The 21,804-nt window shown below is 51.6% G+C and overlaps 1 protein-coding gene across 1 annotated transcript in view; it reads right to left on the reverse strand.

Annotated features, from left to right (window-relative positions):
* Window positions 1-16,604, reverse strand: part of CLMP (CXADR like membrane protein) — a 112,422-nt gene extending 95,818 nt beyond the window's left edge. Inside the window, exon 1 of the mRNA XM_062197226.1 lies at window positions 16,485-16,604. Coding sequence (XP_062053210.1) covers window positions 16,485-16,509 — 25 coding nt within the window. The 5' untranslated portion in view covers window positions 16,510-16,604. The remainder of the gene's footprint in view (window positions 1-16,484) is intronic.
* Between the last annotated feature and the right edge of the window lie 5,200 nt (window positions 16,605-21,804).

Below are 21,804 nucleotides of genomic sequence, written 5' to 3' on the forward strand. Positions count from 1 at the left end.
TATCAGGAAGAAACAAAGGAAAAAACCAGGGACGGGTGGAAGAGGGCAGAGGTGCACAAGCGAGCTGTGTTCACTACAACAACGGTGATGTCAGGCCCGGAGCGGCCGGAGGGAAGGCAGCGAGCCCGAGCAAAGGCGCTTTCTCGCCGGGAGGCAGAGTGGTAAGGCTGCAGGTCATAGGCACAGAGGCTGAGCCCTCGTGCTTGGGGAGGGCTGGGAGTTCTGGGAAAACCCGTCCTGCTCTGTAATGGAAAGGCCAGGCAACAACCACGTATCTGGCAAGGATCAGCAGGGGCCACAGGCCCATGTCACAAGCCCGCCGCCTTGCAATTGCTAACGCACATGCATACATTCCTGTCGGTGGTCTTTGAAGACGATGTATGTCTTGAAATCCTTGGGCTTGTTGACGTGTTCAAAGAGCTCTAGGCTGGGAGCCAAGGCCCTGAGCTGGAGTCCCAACTCTGTCGTTAACTAGCTATAAAATTTAAGGCAAATCTCCTAAGTTCTCAGTGCCTCAGTTTCTCTCCTTTCCTCCTCCCCCTCTTCCTCCCTGAGAGCTGTATACTCCACAGACCAGCAGCACTGGCTGTTAACTTATTGGAAATGCAGGATCTCGGGCCCCACTTACTAAATCAGAACTTACATTTGAAAAAGATCCCCAGGTAAATCGAAAGCTCTGAGAAGCACTGGCTTAGCTGATGTGAGTAGCAGATAAATATATGGCAGCAGCTCCAACGTCAGACTTCACTGCTTACAGGCTGTGTAACCTCAGCAAGACCTCAACCTGTAACACTCACGGTCTTTGTCATTGGAATCTTGATAGTACCAACTGGGTACAGTTGCCATAGGGATGAAGTGAAATAATGTCAATTAAGAGTTTTACACAGGGGCCAGCGCTGTGGTCTAGTAGGCTAAGCCTCCTCCTGCAGTGCCGGCATCCCATATGGGTGCAGGTTCAAGTCCCGGCTACTCCACTTCTGATCCAGCTCTCTGCTATGGCCTGGGAAAGCAGTGGAAGATGGTTCATGTTCTAGAGCCCCTGCACCCACGTGGGAAACCTGGAAGAAGCTCCTGGCTCCCGGCTTCGGATTGGCCCAGCGCCAGCCTTTGTGGCCATTTGGAGAGTGAACCAGCAGATGGAAGACCTCTCTGTCTCTCTGTTTGTAACTCTGCCTCTCAAATGAATGAATGAATGAATGAATGTTTTTTTAAAAAGTTTTACACATAAAGGGTAATGAAAAGCTTTTGGACCATATGTAAAATTTCTCTGTCATTATGTATGCTAAACAGAAAAGAGTGCAAGACTTTTTCATCATACAGTTATTGAGTTCTGTGTCAGGTACTTTCTAAGCACTGAGGATACAGAAGTAAATGATATGGATAAAGTCTAGGCTGTCAGAGACAGACAAGAGCCAACTCCATTGCTATAGACGAAATGTCCTCCCCACCCCCTGAGGTGCATCTGTTGGAATCCTGACCCCCAACATGTGTGCTATGGCATTTGGGGCAGGGACTCTGGGAGGTGATTAGTGGAGCCCTAGTGAGTGAGCTTAGTGCCCTTACATGAGACCCCAGGAGGCTCTCCAGCCTCCCGCCATACGAAGCCACAGTGAGACGACTGTAAGCCACACCCTGAATCTGCCAGCACCCTGGGCTTGGACTTCTTAGGCTCCAGGGTAGTAAGAAACAAATTTCTGTTGTTTATAAACCACCCGGTTGATAGTAGTTTATTACAGCAGCCAAGTGAGTAAAACAGAAAAGGGGATTTTAAAAGGAGGGTGAATGTCGGGGAGAATTGCCCTGGGTTAAGTGACGGAGGCTGTTGGACTGGGGAGGAGGTTCAGGGGAGGTCTCAGGAAGGCAATGTTTACACTGGAACCTGAAAGGCAGGTGCCAGCCCTGCAGCGAGCTAGGGACAGGGCATTCCAGAGTGAGGGACCAACAGGTGCAATGACTGGGGCAGAAACACCGTGGGCAGATGTGGGGCAGAGGCTTGGGCCGGGTCAGAGCCCTCGCACCCTGGGAGGTCTGGGGGGAGAAAGTGAGGCTCCATTCGTGGTAAAGGAAGCTCTCCAGGGGGCCAGCAGCAGAGCAGGAGCAGCCGGGACACCAGGGAGGATGCATGGACAGAGAGGCGCTCTCCTCCCGACCTGGAAGGCGAGAGCGTGCGCTCAGGCGCCTGTGGTGGGATTGGGTCTCTCAGACGGAACTCTGCAGAGCCCTACCTCTGCCATGTCTGTGTTCCAGGCTCTGCGTGTGCAGTGTAAAACCGAGCCCTAGGGGTGCAGGTCACCGGTTCAGATGCCCACATCCCACATCGGAGGGCCGGGGTCCAAGTCCCAGCTCTGCTGGTGAGTCTAGCTCCCTGTAAACGCACACCTTGGGACGCTCATGTAGCTGGGTCCCCGCCACCCTTGTAGGAGGTCTGGGCTGAGTTCTTGGCTGTTGGCTACGGCCTGGCCCAGTCCCAGCCATTCAGAGCACTTGGGGAGTGAACTGGTGGATGGAAGCTCGCTCTGTCCGTCTGTCTGCTCTCTCTCTTGGTGTCTCTCTGCCTCTCAAACAAAAGGAATGAAAAAATGAGAACCAGAAAGTAAGATGTCCATCATCACTTCTCAACGCCACCTAAGCGGGGCCCCAGTATTGGCCTGTAAACTAGAAACGTGCCTGTTTCCAGAGTGAGACTGAAAACCGATTTCACAACCGCCTCCGCCCCCGTGTGTCCTTTCCCCTCTCTCTTCTGGGCCCCAGGCTCTCTGCGCCTCCTCACTCCACCCCCTCCCCTTGCAATGCCCTCCAGTGACAGAGTCTTTGCCTCCTGCTGCACACATTCCTGCTAGTGAGGCAGGAGCTTACCTCTTACTGATTACCCTTTTCCAAAACTCTCGTTTCACTCCTCGTCTGTACCAAGCATTTTGGCATTGAACTCCACTCCCCCCGACCTCGTTCCCATTGCCTTTTCCTTCCATCCATCTGGTCCCCTAACCAGACTGGGGCGGGGGAAGCTAGGTCATGGATCCTGGACAGCCACCCACAGGACCAAGCACACAGCAGTTGCTTCATCGTTGAAATCCCCATCTTCTTATAAGATCCACCCACACACAAGCCTTTTGAGAGCCCAGGGAAAAGAACACATATGGAAGAAATTGTTATGAAACCCAGCCTAGGTCAGAAACATCTCTCCTGATTATGAGGAAAGTGACAGTTTGATTTCTCAGTGTCAGAGTGGGATTAATATCACAGCAGAAATCCACTGTGTCGGAAACAGCTCGAACCGAGTGGATGAGCACATCCATCTCCGGGCCTGCCTGTCAAGTCCTCCCCTGGGCTGCCCTTATTTCCAGCTCCCCACTGAGCATGTGACTTGCAGGAGAGAGAAAATTGACAAATGTGGGTTGTACTTCTTTTAGTTCAAGGCCGCTCTGCGCTCCCAGAAAGACAAACGTCTTTTTCCTACCTTGCTTGGTGCCTGTTAGTTTAACATCTGACAGTCAGGTCTTGGGGCAACAAGGTTCTCAAAAGGCACTTGCCTAGTTCCCCTTGAAAGACTTGACCAACTGCCTTGCCCCAGGTTTACTCTGAAATAAGATCAGGCCTCGAGGAGTCGCGGAAGCATAATGAGCGAGTGACCAAGCACCTTCTCACCCGGGGCACTCATTTGGTTGCTTCTGTTTCTGTCCCAGCGTTGTAGTCGGCATGGGGAGGGCAAGGCAGGATGGGCCATAGCTTGTTTGCAGAAATAGGTTAGGACTTTGTGAGGAGGAGCCAGGCCTCAAACAGGAAAATGGGTCCATTTGAATACCTCTCCGGTAGCCTCCTTATTCCGTCAATTAATAACTATTGAGAATTAGGAGTCTACGGTCCCCCAAGCAAGGTCCCTATTAAACACTTTGCTTTCTGTGCATTTCACATGTCTGAGCACCAGGGCCCAAGGGCACAGCTTGCACACGCCCTGGCTTGTCTGCTGTCAGCTCTGACACTGGTGCCTCCCCAGTCACAGCACGTAGGCCAGCGAATAACAACATCATTCCCGGGATGGACAGAAAGGCGCGCTCCTTACTTCCCACTCCATCACCTAAGCACCCTCCAGCCTTTCGCTCCATTGGGTTGAACGTGGGACCTTGTGCCCCTTTCTTATGTGTATGTAACCTAAATCTTTTGGGTCATAGCAAAGATTTCCCAGGTCAGATCATCCAGCTGTGCCTTTCTTTCTCCCCGATCCGGTCACGTATGCACTCAAGTGTTGATTGGTTTGCTTTTTGTTTGTTTTGCTGTTGTTCCTTCCGGGGGATCTTGTTAAAATGCAGGCTGTGCCTCAGTGATGTCAGGGTGAGGCCCGAGATTTGCATTTCCAGCAACTACCCTGGTGAAACCACTGGTGCTGGTCTGAGGAGCACACCTTGAGGGGTGAGAGAGTCCACTGCTAGGGTGCCCAACAGAATGGTTTTCTCAAGACTGTGCCAGCTCCAGCACTGACAATCCTGCATTGCACATCCTTGGTAACCCCTCCATCCTGGGCAAATCAGGGCGCTTAAGGCTTTCCAGAGCACAGCAGCCGGGTCTGCTGGCACCTGTCCTTCGGAGGAAGTTCACCTGATGCCTGATTGATGGTCTAGGGTGCAGATGAGCCAGCATGGAGCCCTGCTGAGTGCTGCGGGAGGCAACTGTACTTCTCCCAGGATGAGCAAGGATCTGGGAGCCAAAAGACCCGGCCTCTGGTTGTGTTTGGGTCCTTCATTCACTGAGTGACACCAGGGAAATTTCTTAACTTCTCTGAACCTTGTCTGCCGAATGGAGACCGACCACATCTGTTGTGAAGAATCCATGAGCACACGCATGCAGCAGCTCTGAGCTAGAAATCCTCTTTCTTAAACCCCGCCAGCACCTCCCATGTCCACCGGCTGCCGAGTGCCCTTCTGCTGGCCCTGGCCCTGCCCCAGTGAGATCCTCGCAGGGTTAGTGATGAGCGTGGAAAACTGATGAAGGCAGAGAAGAAAGAGGGAGCGCCTTGTGCTCCACGCACCAGCGAGGGAGCCCCAGGCTGGCTCAGGGCCCGTGTTGGACTCCGTTGCCGTTTACCCCAGAGGACCTACATACAAAGGGCCAGAGGAGGAGCATGTCAACAACATGGCAGGGTGGGCCTTGTCCATCATGAGGCCGAAGTTCAGGAAAATGCTGGGAGAAGCAGCCACAGGTCCTGAGAATTACTGAACGGAAAGGAAATCACCACAGTCTAAAAGGACTGAATGACAACAGTCTCCCCCAAGGCAGCTGGGAAGCAGAGGGCTCCATGGTGCCCGCCTGGTACCTCCCCCATGGGTCTGCCCCTGCACAACGCTGCGAAGCCCCCAGGACCAGGAGCTCGGTCCCTCCCAGGGCGCTGTTAGGTGTGCCTGGCCTCAGGGGGCTGCGGTCTTGAGGTCGGAAAGCGCCCTGTGCCTGTACCATCTTCTCTTCGGCACCACAGATGGCCATGTCTATCTGGGGTCTTTGGGAAGGTAAAGAATTCTCCATTAAAGATCCTCAAGGGAGAGGTAACATTTTAAGCTTTTGTAAGCTTATCTTTTGTAGTCATTAATTGTGCATTTATAAATGTGTTTTTTTTTTTTTCTCCTTCCTTCATTCACTTTCCAACATGTGTTAGCCACTAGGCTTGGGACTACTCGTGCTATCACCTGCTCACAGGCACACAGAAAAGACCGTGCCCCAGACCATGCCACAGTGTGACCTAAGCTATTCTATAGGCGTGAACCGAGTTGCTGTGGATGTACAAGACAGGAGAGCAGAGCTCTCTGCCAGCGGGGGGTGGGTGACAAAGGATGGGAGGCTCCCGCGGTCAGGAGAGAAGAGAAGAGGCAACTGGGCACAGGGAAATGGAAGCTTTCCATGAACAAGGACCAGAGGCAAAGCATCCCCATCAGCTTAGGGCCAATGGAGGACAAATCATTTCAGGAGTGGGTTCCGTGCAGAGGCTGTGCTATGGTTTGAATCTTTACCTCCAGAATTCATGTGTTGGAAACTTAGTGGTGTTTGGAGGGGCCTTAAGGAGGTTCCTGGGATTCAAGGTCATGGAGGCATTAGTGGTTCTATGAGAAGAGAATGAGAGGCCTGAGCTAGCACCCCTGCTCTGCCTTTCTATGGGCTGCCCATGGCCCTGTGATGATTCAGTATAGAAGCCCTCACCAGATGCTGCAACCTTGACACTGGACTTCCCAACGTCCAGAACCATGAGCCAAATAAGTCTTTATCTTTGCAAGTTTCCCAGCCTCTGGACAACGATGAGACAGGTGTGCATTGGAGAGGCAAGAGAGGAAAGGAGGCGGCAGTGAGAGTGAGCGCTGCGGAGTTCACACTCCTCTTCCCTCTCCCCCATTAAGTGCCAGAGCCTGGAGCGGGAGGAGGGTCAGGCGAGGGGGCTGGCATGTGGGGACGGCCACCTGGATCGCTCGGGGCTCGGGAAGCAGCCTGGGAGAGGCGGTGGAGCAGAGAAGGTGGCTGCGGAGAGATGGCCTCCTTCCCCAGCACCTCCTCCTCGGAGGGCGGGAGCCTGGCGCACTTTCCCCATTGGCTGGCGCAGGTGGGGGCTGGAGCTCCCCCAGAGCTAAGAGCAGATGGGCACGGAGGCCTGGCTGGCCTCAGGGTGCATTTCCTAGCGGGAATTCTGGGCCCACAGGGATCTGAGACACCAGTTTAGCCATTTTTTCATAGGGAGAAAGTCACACTTGCTGTTCAGGTCAGTGGAAAAAAAAAAAAAAGAAACCAAACATGTTATTTTTCTCACCTTGAGGTTTTTCTTTCCTCTCAAATTTAAAGGTAAATATAATTCAGCACATCTTGAATTTGCGTTGCCTCATTGGAGTCTAATTTTGGTTAGGACAAATGACTGCCTCGGAGCTGGAAAGCAGAGGAACCTGCAGCTCCTTGTGAGGGGCCATGCTCTCAAAGACCAAGGCCAAGGTGAGCCTGTCTGCCTTCCCAGATCAGTGCTGAGGCAGAAGGGAAACTCGGCCCACAGCTGCCATTCTGCTGTACTCAGGCCACACAGCATAGGAGAGACCCCACCACCCACCGCGTCTCACTTTTCTGATCTGAGCAAAGGGACAATAATACCAGTCCCACAGACTGCTGGTAAGGAGAGATTAAAAGTCCCGAGTACAATGCCAGATATGCAGTAGTTGCTCAATAAGACTGTATTTCTTGATGCTGAAAGCAGAAATAAACCAAGCAGGTATCTGCCCCAGCGGGGGCAGAGCAGGTCGGCACAGGCTCTAGGGAGCAGGGAGCAGAGAGGGCGTAGCCTGGGAAAAGAAAGCTCCCAGACGGGCGAGGGTTGCAGCACCCTGCAGTCGGTGCACTGAGCAGCCCAGGAAGGGCACTTCTTGCCCAGGGCGAAATAACACAAAAAAGCAACTCTCTCGGAGCAGTGGTAGACAGATGGGACACAGATGGGGTCGATGAGCCTCTTGGGGTCCTGGGGCAGAGCAATATCCCCCCAAAGGACCCTAGAGACTCGCCTGTAGGGCAGAGAAGCCACAGTGACAGGAGCCCTGATGACCTGGTGTCAGCAGACAGCAAACAGAGCCTCCAAATACTCCTGGGTTGCCCCTCACCCAGCAAAGCCAATCATGACCGGAGCGATAGACATTCATTCACTGCTTCTCATCACCAAGCAGGATGCTAGAATTCTTGATGTGTGCTCCCTCATTTAATTTTCACACACACAAAACCCCTGTGACATTGCTACTAATGCAAGCACTGAAAAGAACACTATGGTTACAGAGGTGAAGCCATTTGCCCAAGGTCATGCAACCATGAAGTGGCTGAGCCAGGCCACAAGCCAGGGTCCGGGGACCCCAGGGGCCAGGCTCGCACAGCAGTTGCTCCACGGCTGGTCCACGTGGAAGCCTTCCGTGCCTTCCCCCACTCTTCCCTTGAAGAGTGATTGGAAATAATTGGAACTGTCATTGGAAGTAATGAGAAGTGACAGAGGTTGGGTTGGAAGGCTTATTGCTCCAAGTCTGAATGATCCCTACCAACCCAGGCCTAAATTTAAACAATGAAGTCACAAAGCAATTTCCCTCTCAGGGATTTGATTTTTCCTCCCTGCTCCACCACCAAGAAACAGAAGCAAGAATTCAGCAAGGATGGAGTCCCTGTTCCACGCAGTGGATTGCTTTGGGAACAGAGAGAAGCCCTTTGTGGCTTGATCCCGTTTGCTTACCGCTCCCGTTCAAATACCCTGCAAACCTTGGGCGAACAGACCTTGGCCACTGTAAATGAACAGATCAAATGTATGGATTTATTTCTTCATTTTAGCATCCCACAAGGGATGAAGAGAGAGAGAGAGAGGGCACGAGCTGCAGCTGGTAGATTGTGATGAGGAATAGGGCCATAACTTTCCATAGGCAAGGACATCGGGGGATGCACTCCCTCCACGAATTACCTGGCTCAAGGCCAAGGACATACACTGATTAATCCATCCTTCCTGATGCCGATGGGGTGATCCATCACCTCAGCGATCGCTTATTTAATACCAACCACACTGGTGTGCAAGTGCTGGGAGGGAGACAGGGACATCAGACAGTCCTTGTGGCCCTGCATGAATAGAAAGATGCTGTCTCCATGAACAGTGCGTCACTAAGTTGCTTCCTTCTCCGGACGCCGAGAAACCTTGGTACTTTCCTCTGGGTCGCCCTGGCGAACATCTCTAGCCGCTTGTTTATGAGCACGTCTCCCCCACCAGGCTGCGTTCTCAGAGGGTGGACCCTGGGACTTCGGTGTTATTGGCATCTCAGAGCCCTCCCTGCTGTCGTCGCTGCGTGAGTGAGAGTGCGTGAAGGAAGCAGGAGAAGTGACAGCTCAGATGTGAGTGCTACAGGTCTCAAACGGGAGGTCAGGGAGCAGCTGCTGCCCTCCGTGCAAGGGGACAAGCGGAGAAGCTGCTCTCCAAAGACCAAGAGGCCAGCTGGGCTTCCCCTCTGTCATCTCTGTGCCTTCCTCCTCCTCCTCCTCCTCTCCTTTCTTCTCATCTGTTGCCTTTCTTGCCCACAAACTTCCCATGGGCTACCCCTCCTTAGAAGAGCCTCTGACACTCCACGCCGGCGGGGGAACCGTTCTGATGATAGCTGCCCATTTTCTCTTCTCAACGTGGGCCCAAGGAAACGGTTTCCTCCCGCCTTCTCCCTACACAAAGCGGCATTCAGCCTTATCACCGCCAGACTTTGGCTGAGGCTACACACACAGTGATCCAACTGACTGCCGCCAATGAAATAAAGGTTGGACTTCAGCATTCTGCCCACTTTGGCCTGCAGGGTGCCAAAGGAAACAGCTTTTATTTTTCCAGAATCCAGACAGTTAGGAAGCTCAGATAACCAGAATGTGGGGGTTGGGGTGGGGGGCCGGTCTGCGTTCTTTCTCTAGGAAACAAGTCAGAATGGCTGAAATCAGGAATTTAACTAGAAAAGGCAACACAGTAAGTCATCCCCAATCTAGAAACCTTCAGCATCCGCAGCCTGAGGACCGTGTCCTAAGAAGAGGGACGCTCATGCCCCTGACCCCAAAAGCAGAGCAAGTCTCCACCACCGTGGCCTTGAGTACCACAAGAGCCTTCTCGGATAATTAGAAGGAAGGAGTAACCCACGAGTGAGGCATATGGTGTAACTCCAAGCTTTAAACAGTCATTAACCCAAAGTGTGCCTTAGCCATTTGGGTGAAGCAGGGGAAAGGGCTTGGTGGCAATGTTCTAACAGAGTTTTCTCTTTCGGGGTTCATTGTCTGGCACCTTGCAAATGAGGCTCTGTTTCCAGCTGACCCCCTCTCCTCAGCGGCACGGAGCCTTGACTTCAGAACAACTGTGAGGTTCCTGGTTCGGGGAGAACACGCGGCCTCTGGAGTCCCAGCCCTGGGTGGGTGTCCAGGCTCCGGTGATCGCCGACAGCAGTCGTGAGAAGCTCCCTTTATTTCTCTGAACCTCAGTTTATCCATCCGTTGAGTGGAGTAATAATGTCATTTACTCTCAAGGAGCAATTTGAGGATGATGTGGTGTGCTAATACGTTCCATAAACTGCTAACCATTGTGCAAATGTTAGAAATGACACCATCATAATATTCCTATCCATATAATCCCCTCCTGGGGGACTGGAAGTTAATTACATGTACACATTTCATGTTTCAAATCCCAACCACAAATTCAAATCCATGCAAGGAATCCATTGAGCCATATACTTAATGACTGTACTTTATTATACAAGTATGTGAATTATGCCTTAAAGGAATCTATTGAGTTATACACTTAATGGTGTATGTAAATTATGCCTTCACTTAAAAAAAATGGAAGAAAATGCCTTATGCTTACAAACAGTTCTATATAAAAGATGCCCTACACTGAAGTCTCTCCTGGGTGTCCAATGGCTGAGATAGAATGAGGTCCTTTTGGTGAGCATTTCACTACTAGATTCCTGGGCAGGGGATCTGGCCATCACCCCGACCCTGAATGGTGCTCCCTGGCTAACAAGGCCACAGTGCAGTTCTACAGTGCAGCTCACTACTCTTCAGTGTAGTTGGTTGGTCCTTTTGGCTTTGGAATCATGCGTGTTACCAATTGCCACAGGTGGACCACGCCTGGAAAAACTCCGGCAAGCATGGTGACACTGGTGTTCTTGATCACAACCTCATTTAGACCAGCTGGCAAATTCTCAGAATTAATAAACTTGGAGAATGTTAGTGGTATGAGGAAACTAAGAGATGACCTTAGTCTAAAACCCTCATTTTACAAAAGAAGGAATTAAGGCTCAGAGTGGTAGGGTATTCCTAGGGTAAGCCAGCAAAACTATGAAGGAGCTAGAACTAGCGATCTGTAGTCCTGGTTCTTACATGCACACCCAGGCTTTGGGACTTTGAGTATTAATTCCCTTGTCCTGAACAGAGCATACATTATACATGACACTGCAGAAGTTTCCAGAATTTCCAGTTATGATGGTTAAATTGAACTGTTATGACATCTGCCCTATTTTTCAGGCAATTTCTCAACATCAAAACCAATGCCGGTTTTTCAGTATTTAGCGCATTTAACGGAAGCATCGGAAGAGTGCTGTGATCTTGATGCATATTCCGTGAGCTGAAGAGGAGGGAGAGACCGTTTTCTATCCCTATAGCATGTGATAGGACACACATGGAACTAAGGCCCCCATCCCAGCACTTCTAGTGAGCATGCTGTGTAACCCTAGCTAAGTATCTCTGAACTTCGATTTCTTCTTCACCATAAAGAAGGCTAAATTTAGATCAAGGATTAACTTGAATTCCAAAGAAGGGGATCAGGGAGTCAGTGAACCCCAGAAATTACTGGCAAATTTTTATATATATGTGTGTGTGTGTGTGTGTGTGTTTCTTTTTGTAAGTGGGTCATATTTTTTCATCAGATTTTCAGAGGTGTTCAGGATTCAAATTTTTTAGAATCATTGATTTAATTTCTCAGGTGTTCCATAGTTCTCATAATCTTTGATTCTACTCTAAAAAAAAAGAAGTCTATCTGATTTCTCACCATCAGATCCATTCATGAAAGTCATTCCCATGTACAGTACTCGGCTGGGCACAAGACAAAACTAGAAGGGACATATCATTATTATGATCATCATCAGCAATGCAGGAAAATGACAGAAGGAGGGGCCGGCATTGTAGTATAGCGGGAAAAACCACCGTGTGCAACACTGGCGTCCCATCTAGGTGCCGACTTGAGTCTCAGCAGCTCCATTTCTGATCCAGCTCCCTGCTAATGGCCTGGGAAAAGAAGCAGAAGATGGCTCAAGTGTTTGGGCCCTGCAACCCATGTGGGAGACCTGGAGGAGGCTTCTGGCTCCTAGCTTGAGCTTGGCCTAGCCCTGGCCACTGTGGCTCCATCTGGGGAGTGAACGAGTGGGTGCAAGATCGTTCTCTTTCTCTCTGTCTCTCTCTCTCTGTAACTCTGACTCTCAAATAAATAAACAACTCTTAAAAAAAAAGAGAGAGAAAGAAAACAAAGGGAGGACATGGAGTTCTACTGAGACGTGTTATTATGCTGCAGACAATGGACTATACATTGAAGCTCCCTCAAACTCATTTTCTGGAAAAATCAAGCTCCTTTCCCATTCAGCACAAGTTTCTATGGAGAAATCTGTTGACAATCTAGACCAAGCACATGCAATATAACAAAATAAATGTGTAGCACGTATGTGAGAGGGCTTCAAAAAGTTCGTGGAAAGGGGGACTTTGAATAATATGAATTTTCCCTGAGTATTTTTAAGCCCCTTTGTATTGTCTGGTCCTTGTCCCTGTAATGCTCTATGTATAATTTTTACATAGCACTGGTCCTATTTGAATCAATGGACAAGGAAGCACAGAAGCAAAGTGAGTTAAATTAAAACTGAAGTCCTTGGGGCTGGCATTGTGGTGTGACAGGTTAAGCCAATGCCTGCAATGCTGGAATCCCAAATGGGGGCTCCACTTCTGATCCAGTCCCCTGCTGATGCACCCAGGGACAACAGCAGAAGGTGGCCCAAGTCCTTGGGCCCCTGCATGCATGTGAAAGATTCTGATGAAGTTCCTGGCTCCTGGCTTTGGCCTGGCCCAGCCCCAGACATTGGGGCCATTTGGGGAGTGAATGGGCTGGCCCAGCCCTGGTCATCAGCGGATGGAAGATCTGTCTGTCTCTCTAATTATTGCCTTTTAGGATAATAAAATCTTAAGACAAAAAAACAAAAACTGGGTTCCACAGAATTGTGTTGTCTCAAAAGGAGCAATGATTCTCTAAATCTTTCATACTTCTTGGCCTTAAACGTTCCAAATGTTTCAAAAATCCAATTCTCTCCTAACAAAAAGTGTGCACATTCGTAGCTTATGTGAGGTGCCAGAGGTGACACACGGTTGAATGAGACGCAATCCCTGTCTTCAGAGAACCGTGAGGATCACACAACAAAAAGCAGCATTAGAGGAAGGCTATTGGCATTCCAAGGAAGGAAAGAGAGTGTACTGGTGGTGAAAAGTGGACAGGTATTTGGAAGAAGTGGCATTTGTGGTGACTCTGGAGGGTGGGAAGTAAGGGGGCATTTTGCAGGGAGGGATTCTCATGAGCAAAAGCACAGAATCAGAAAGGATTAGGGAACAGGGAAGAATTCACATTCCATGGAGAGCTATCTAGGAGTGGGGAGTGGGGAGGAGTTGTGAATGACACTGTATAAACCCCTTACTATCAGAATGAAGAACCTGTACTCAGTATTAAAAGCAGTATGGACTACTCAAGGTTTTGGGGAGAAGGGGGGAAGATGAAGAATTATGGAAACTTTGAATTCAAGATCTTCTACCCCTAACTCTCTTTTCGAGACAAGGGAGTCAGAAGAAGAACCCAGAGACTCCCGAATCCAAGCTTTTGCATTCTAGCAGCTGCCTCATAAGGTCACCCTGGTGGCAGCATGCACGGTGGAGCGGGACCAGGCGGAACACGGAGGTGGCAGCCACTACAGAACCCAGAAGAGAAGCTAAGGTGGAAGACTGAAGGGTGGTGCGCAGAGGAGGGGCTTCTCTCTCTTCCATGGGGCTCGGAGCTCTACTTGTTCCTTCATACCACAGAGGCAGGGCAAGGAAGCAAGGCATCAACTGGCTCACCCTTGTGAACATGAACTCTCGCAGCAGAGCACAGAAAAGCATGCTAAAACCCGCACTAGCAGTGAGCAGAAGCAGCCCAGAACCACCTCTGTAAAGGACCGGTTAGGACCGAGGCAACTGTGCAGGTTTTCTTTCTGGCTTTGCTCCAGAGTGCCCAAGCATAGCACGGCTCCAAAGCACTTTGCAAATAAAGGCTAAGCCACCCACAGCACTGCTTTCCCTATGGGCTCCGGCCCCATGCAGGGGTGTCAGCTGCAGAGGGGTTACCTCAGCGCTCTCCCTCAATGTCGATCTCTTACTCGAACAGATCAATCCACTCGGAGCCAGGAGGTCATGCGTCTGAGGATGCTGACAAAGACGTGGTGACAGCTTAACAGTAGGTGTGAATGATGAGAACCCAATTGTGCGGAATCCCATCAGCTGCCCTCTTCTCTCTCCTACCTGGCATTTAATGTGTGGCTATTTAAAAAAAATTATTTATGAAAGGGAGAATGATAGAGCGAGGAAGAGACAGAGGCACTGGGGGAGAATCTTTCATTTGCTAGTTCATTCCTCACTCCCGCTGGGGCGGGACCAGGCTGAAGCAGGGCTGAGGACAACATCCAGGTCCCCGACATGAGAGGCAGGAACCCAAATACTTGGACCATTCTAAGAAAGGGGATGACAGGCATATTAACAGGAAACCAGATCAGAAGTAGAGGAGCTGGGACTCCAACTACCTCTCTGATATGGAATACAGGCATACGAAGCAGCAGCCAAACCTGCTGTTCCACATCACCCTGCTTTATAAAAACAGATCCACGAAAGAAGTCACGAGCAGTAGCTTCTACAATAAAGGCAGAGCATCGACCCAACAGACCAGGCAGAGGAATGACGACATACAGTAGGCACTCAATAAAGAAGGGCTGGAGAATCAGTGACACTTTTTGATCCATGTCTTGGTCAGTTTCCCCTTTCTTCTTAACTAAGAGTGGATCATCATCCAGGTGCACACCCTGCCATGCCAGGTGACTTCAACTTGGGGACCAAAGTCATCTCGTTTCCACTCTGAACTGGGGCCAACCTATATCAATCCCACCTCTGCTAAATACAAGAGAAAGTCACCTGACCTCTTTACACTTGGACATCTTCATCTGTAAGCCGAGAATAATCATAATAGGTGGCCAATAGGGCTGGTGTGAAGAATCAACAACTTAGTAAGAGAGGACACATAAAACAAGATACAACAAGGACTTAACGAATGTTGGTTTTTAATAAGGCGGCTCGGACGTCTGATTCCATAGAACACCTGAGGGTTGGTAGCTTAGTGACAGAGGCCAGTGAGAGTGACAAAGGTGCCATCTGGCTGTGCACAGCAGCAGTGCCTATATAGGCTTAGGAAACAGCACCTCCCTAGTAGCCCTCCTGTAGCAAAAGTTTAGGTTAGTCGGCCTTTGATTCCTCTAACTTGGGTGATCAGCAGCTTGGAGGTGGCCCAGACAGGCATGCTTATGTGCCGGCTGATTTATAGTTTCAGAAAGAAACGAGATGGAGGGCGTGAGCCACCTGTTGCAAGGTGTCTCTTCTGGGTCCTCCCTTCTGGATATCAACCTTCCTCTAACTCCCAATGGTACAGGGGCTAGAAGGGACTGAGGAAGCACCTAGCTTTCTCGTTTCAGAGTTCAGGAAACAGAAGCTCTGGATGGCGACTGAGTTGTCCAAGGTCACCCAAGTGGCCAGTTCAGAGCCTGGACCAGCTCTCCTCCGGCGGCCTGGACTCCCAGGCCGTGCTTGCCCTCCACCAGCCCTGGATGGCACTTCCACTTTGGGAACCAAGCTGACTTCTGCTCCTGTGTCCAGGCGGACCCTGTGCTTCCAGGGTGCCCTCAGGACTTGTCTTCGGTTTTCCCTGCCTGCCTGCCTTGCCCAGGCCCTGCAGATACCCCCCGGCCCCCTCCTGTGGACTCTCAGCTCTCACCACACACATCCCACAAGTCTGCCTCCTCCAGTCCAGGCCAGCCGCTGTGCCTTCCGGCCTCTGGGGCCCCAGGAGTCCTCAGGGGAGACACCCTGTGGGGCCCTTCTCTGAGCCCCCCGGTTCCACAGAGAGCCGCACTCGCTCTGGTTCCCCCTGTTCTCTTCCACCCCGTTTTTTTCTGTCTTTTTCACACTCCTTTTGCTCAATCCCCCAGCGGCTTCTCTGTTTCATATTCCCACTCTCCTCTTGTTTTCTCGCCGTGCCGACCCTTTCTCTCTCCTCCTTTTCTTCCTCGGGGTTACTTGCAGCTGCCGGGGCGCCTCCCAGTCTTCCCCGGGTTCTACTGCCTTCTCCCCTCTCCCCTCTCTCCTCTCCTCTCCTCTCCTCCCCTGCCTCTCCCCCTACTCCTTTCCTCTTGCTCTTCAATAAATAACACATCTGGTTCTAATCCGAGCCCTCCGAGGCGCCTGTTTGAAACAAAAAAAACGCGTTCCCCCTCCCCTCCACCCCCAGGAACCTGGCACAAAAACTCCTGGATAAACCTTCCCTTCCCCAATCCTTCGGTTCTCCCAGATACTCCTGAAACTAAAGGCCCTCCTGAAAAGACCCTTCACAACGCACCGTTCAGAGCGGCCAAACTCGACCAGAACACCCCCACTCCCACTCCCACCCCCAATCCCGCCCAAGGGCCCAGATGTGCGAGACATTTTCCAGGGCCTGCTGGGCGGTCCTCCGTTGCCAGATGCGCTGCTTCGTGGCGGGGAGGCAGGGGGAGGAACGGGCTCACCCCCGGAGCCCGCGGGGACCACGGTTCGCCATGGGCGTCTTCCCTGGACACAGCGCCGGGCTTGCCCAGGGCCATCCAAACTCCCGCCCTCCCCGAGGCACTCACCTAGTAAGAGGAGGAGGGGGGACATCCCGGTCCCCGGGCGCGGGCCCGTCCCCGCTCAGCTGCTGCCTGGCTCCCCGGCGGTGAGGCGCAGCGGACGGACCTTGGGCGAGCAGGGCGCGTCGCGTTGGGGTGCGCCCAGGGTGGCCGCAGCCATGTGCGGCCGCGGGAGGCGGCCCCGCGCCCGGGTCCCCGCGCCCTGCGCTCCGGGGCGCAGAGGCACTTCCAGCGCTCGCCCCAGCAGCTCGCGCCGGGACGGAAGCCCGCAGCAGGGTCAGGGAGGCAAAGGCGAGGCGGCAAGGCGCTACCGCTTCGTGGAACACTTTTCCCTGTTTGGAAAGAAAAAGGAGTGAAGAAAGAGAGAGAGGGAAAAAGCTGAGCTGGAGCCACATGGTTGCCTCCTCCCGCAGCCCCTCCCTCGCTCGCTCGCGCTCCCTCCTCCCTGCAGCATTTGGGGCTGGCGCGGGGGCCGATCCGCCCGCAAGGGGCGAGGCCGGCCCGGCCAGGAGCGAGGCCCGAGCGGGGATCTGGGGCGGTCCGGGGGCGGCCGGGCTGCAAGAGGCGTCAGGCGCGGGGCTGACTCTGAGCAGGCGAGAACGGGGCACACTCGGGCCACAGGCCGATGGGTGAGGCCGGGTGACTGCTGCCCCAGCTTCTCGCTCGGTCCTTCTCGCCCCTCCAGCCTGCGCCCCTTTCTCTCTCTCTGCCTCCGTTTCTCACTGCGCCTCTCGCAGTCCTGTCCACCTACAGCCGCCTTGCCTCGGCCGTCTGCCCTCTCCCCGCTTTCTCCTCTCTCTGCCCTCGCCGCCGGACTTCCTCGGGGGCTGCCCCCACGACGGTGCGGGCGGAAGCGGGTAGTGGGGACGGCCACGCCACGGGCTCCATTGCCTCCCTGACCGCCGTCGGGGTCCCTCCAGACCGGGACAGCCGTCACCCCAAGAGCCTGGGGGCCAGGAGCTCTTTGCAATGGGGTCTTTGAGAAGCATCTGAGCCTGTGCTGGGGGCCCGGGTTAGCATGCAGCAGCCCCTTTGGGGAAAAAAAATGAGGCAGAGGGAATGGAGCCCCCTCGGAGCCGGTGCGGGTGCTCCCCATACGCCAGGACCTCTTTGCCGAGCGACCTGGAGGGCTGAGGCCCGCGCGGGGCGGGGAGAGGCGCGCAGGGACCCCAGCTCGCCTGCCTTGGCCCCTGCTGCCCAGCGGCCGTGAGCGGCGCGAGGAGGAAAGGGCGAAGAGGGCCGAGCTCAGGTCGCTGCGTCCCCGTCCCCGGAGCGGCTGCCCTGCACTTACGTCGGGCTTCTCTCTCTCTGCAAGCTCTCCGGTGCCAGTCTCCGACTGTGGCCGGAGGGCTTCTCCCTGGGCCTCACTGAGGCTGGGAGCGCACTGCCGCTCCCTTCAGCCTGGCGGGCGCGGTGGCTGGCAGCTGGGGCCCGAGCTCTGAAACTGGGGGTGCTCTAAGAAGGGGTCAGCCCTCCTCCCACTCAAGGCTGATCGGCGGGTCGTTCCTCCCTGGCTGGGGTGAAAACCAGCCCCATTCCCCTAGGGAGCAAACAGAAGCCCGGAGAGGTGAGTCTCGGGCCAGCGAGAGCAGGGCCTGTCCTTGGAGCCTTGGTACCGCTGCAGAGTTGCTGTCGTCCCAGCCGCCTGGATTCTCCCCTCCCTCCCTCCTTCCCTAACTACTTAGCATGCATCCTGCCGGCGCAGAAGCTCTGGAAGGTGTCAAGGACGCAACGTGAAAAGAACTTGGTAATTGACATTTTTAAAAGCCTTGGAACTAGTACATCAAGGACACCAACCATGGGCCAGGAATCACATTAACCGTGTGATATTTATCATTTTATTTAATGTTCATGACAGCGCTAAGGCATAGGCATTTTTTGTTTCATTTTCAAGATGAAGAAGCTGTAACTCCAGGTTAAGTATCTTGCATGAGCTCACAAAGTATTAAAATCCATCTATTCCAGTGTTAACACTGTAATTTAGTGTTTAAAATATTACTGTATGTAATATTCTACTAAAATATTACATATATTTTATGTAATAAAGTATTTGAAAGGTTTCTTTGAGTCATTTTATTTTCCACCTTATATTTCTTGTCTAATGGGGGAATAAAGTCAGTTTTTCATATTCGTGGGTTCTGCAATTGCAAATTTAATCAATTGTGGATGAAATATATATAATACATATTTTATGTTAGTATATACTTGAGCGAGAGAGAGAGAGAGGAAGAGAGAGAAAGAGAGAGAGAGAGAGGCAGAGATCTCCCATCTGCTGGTTTACTGCCCAAATGCCGGTAATGGCCAGGGTCTGGGCCAGACTGAAACCAGGAACCTGGAACTCAATCTGGATCTCTCTCCCAGTGAGTGGCAGGGAGCCAAACTCTCAAAGCCATCAGCTGTTGACTCCTCCGGCCTATACCCCCAGGAAGTTGATCTTGGGAGCAGATCCAGGACTCAAACTCAGGGACTCAGATGTGGAACGTGGATATGATAATCAGATTCTTAACCACTAGGCCAAAAACATAACTCACTGTATTATTTAAAAAGAATTCCACAAAGGGCTGGTGTTGTGGTGCAATGGGTTAAGCTGCTACTTGCAACAACCACTTCAGATATCGGAGTGCCCGTTCCAAGTCCTGGCTGCTCTGCTTCTGATCCAGCTCCCTGCTAATGTGCCTGGGAAGGCAGTGAAACACAGCCCAGGTACTTGAACCCCTGCCACCCATGTGGGATACCTGGGTGGGGTTCCCATCTCCTGGCTTCAGCCTAGCCCAACCCCTGCTGTTGTAGTCATTTGGTGAAAGAACCAACTGAACTAGCTCCATCATCTCTATTTCTATATCTATCTGCCTCTCTATCTCAGTCTCTGCTTCTATCTCCATCTCTCTCTTTCTCTGTTACTGTGCTTTTCAAATAAACAACTTTCAAAAAAATTCCAGAAAGTCCAAAAAACAAAATTTGAATTTGCCGTGTGTGTCAGTCGAGTGGTTCAGAACAGCCACTGAGTCCATGTGAATGAAGTGATATGCAGCATTGTGTTAGGTACTATAAGTAATCGATCCAGAGGTGGTTTAAAGTGTCCTGGGTGGGGGGTGTATAGGTTGTATGCTAACACCAAGCCTTTTATATAAGGGACATGAACATTCACAGATTTCGGTATCTGAGGGTGTCTCGGAACCAATCCCTTTGGATATCGAGGGCCAACCATAAACGTATTCACGACAATAGGAATCTGCTGAGAAAACACGAATTCTTAATTAGCTGCTGAAGGAGACGGGAGGGGAACTATAGAAACAAGATGAAATTTTTGTTGTTATTATTTCTGCTTCACAGTATTTGGAAATTTTCGGCATAATTCTAGACCTACAGAAAAGCTGCAACAATAGTACAGAAAGTCTTGGATCCCTTTCATCCATATTCCCCCCTTTTATTTCTCTCTGGAGGTGTTTTTGCACAAACTTCCCAAACCCCACTGCTACTCCACCACCCTTGGTGGCCCTGTCTCATGAGCCCGGTAACATCACTGCTGTTTGTTGCTTACGGGCTGCTGCACACACGAAGACAGATGTGCGTGGGCGTAAGCAGATGTGCATTTAAACCCACATTGCTTAAGCTGAAGGTAACAAGATGCCTCCGGCTCTAGCTCACTACTCACCAGCGCAGGAAATGACTAGCCCGAGCTGGGAGTGGGCCATCACCACTCAGTTTTGCCAGGTCCAGAGTCCTGCAGCCAGTACGTGTTTGCTTGGCAAGTCTTCCTTGGCGAGGGTCTTTGGGGGTTGAGAGCTGTCTAAATCTGAAACTCCTTTTGTGGGCCTGAAAAGCAGGGTGGGCAGCACTTGGTGGGGATGGCCCATAACTCAGCAACCCATTGGCCACCTACACCGAGTTCCATACCGACTAGGCTGGGAGCCATGGGAGATGCAGAATTCCACAACAGTATTCACCCTACAGGGTCTTCTCATTCTGGTAGGAGAAGCAACATCAACATGTGAGATGTTTTAACAACAGAACAAGAAAGTTATGTAGTGCAGCGCCAGAGTAAATTACCCAGACAATAAAAACCACTGGGAATTCCAAGAAAGGCAGGCACAACACGGGCGGGGCAGCTGAAGGGGAGGAATGCCGGACGCCAGGCAGGAGAGGCCTGGAATGTCCTTAGATCAGAGGGCTGAAGAACCTGGATGGGAAGACGGGGAGTCAGGAATAGTGTTGGTGAATTCAGCGGGGATTGAACGAAATGAAATCCACAAAATGAGAATTTGGTGTTGGAGTACAAGGCAGAAAAAGAGAGTTGTCATGGGACAAAACTGCGAAGAGGTCCTGACTGGGAGCTTGTTCCAACCAAGAGCGATCGCTGTCTGTCTGCTTCTTTCCCTACTTCTCCCTCCCTCTCTTTCCTTCTCTGGAAAAAAAAAAAAGTCTCTGGACGAGAACCATGTTTTAGGAAGAGCAAGCTGGCAGCTGCTGCCTCAAGGTGACCATGAGGATTGGCCTGCCTCCCATGCCCGTCAGCTCCTTACCCCTTTCCTTTAATACAGACAATCGATTTTGTCCCAGGATGTGGTAAAGTGATGTGCACAGACCACTGCCAAACCCTTTCTGCAGGCTCCCCACTTTCTGCCACCCCAAACTTCTCTGTAGGAATTCCGGAGCCACTATGGGAAGTGCGTGAAGCAAAGCAGGAGAAATCTGAAGGAGAGGAACTGGTTAGAACCTACTACTTTGAATGGGCAGATGGCAGGAAGACGGCGAAGACATTCGGAGGAAAGATGAGACAGTGTTTGGTATCCAACAGTCATTGTCGATCGGAGTGAAAGGCAAGAGACCCCAGAAATGGGGATAAGTGACTCAACAGAGTGTCATATATGCTAAGATTAATAGCCACCAGGCACTCACCACCCAGTGTATTGCAAAGATTATCAGCATCACTAATTAGCCTTGCAGTACTACATTAAAATATGAAATAAAGGCTCAGAGAGACTCAGCACATTGCATATCATCTCATGGTTAGTAAATGATTGACGCAGGATATAAGTCAGATTCAAAGTCTTCAAACCTCACCGTCTTTTGACGGGTTAACTTCTCAGGAGCCAAAAAGAAAAATTTATCTTTAGACATGGTAACTTTGAGAGAGTGATAAGTTATCCTAATCTATCTGTCCATCCGTGTTTCTATTCTCTTTCAACTAACAATTCAGCAAACCTTTGTTAAGCGCCTACTATGTCCCAAACACTGGAAACTTAGTGGTGAACCAAGTTAAAGCTGTCTCTGCCCTCTGACAGTGAATGGTGAGCTAAAGGGAGGGGCAATCACAAGCATGCAG

The sequence above is a fragment of the Lepus europaeus genome, chromosome 7, assembly GCF_033115175.1.
Source record: "Lepus europaeus isolate LE1 chromosome 7, mLepTim1.pri, whole genome shotgun sequence".
Lineage (NCBI taxonomy): Eukaryota > Metazoa > Chordata > Mammalia > Lagomorpha > Leporidae > Lepus > Lepus europaeus.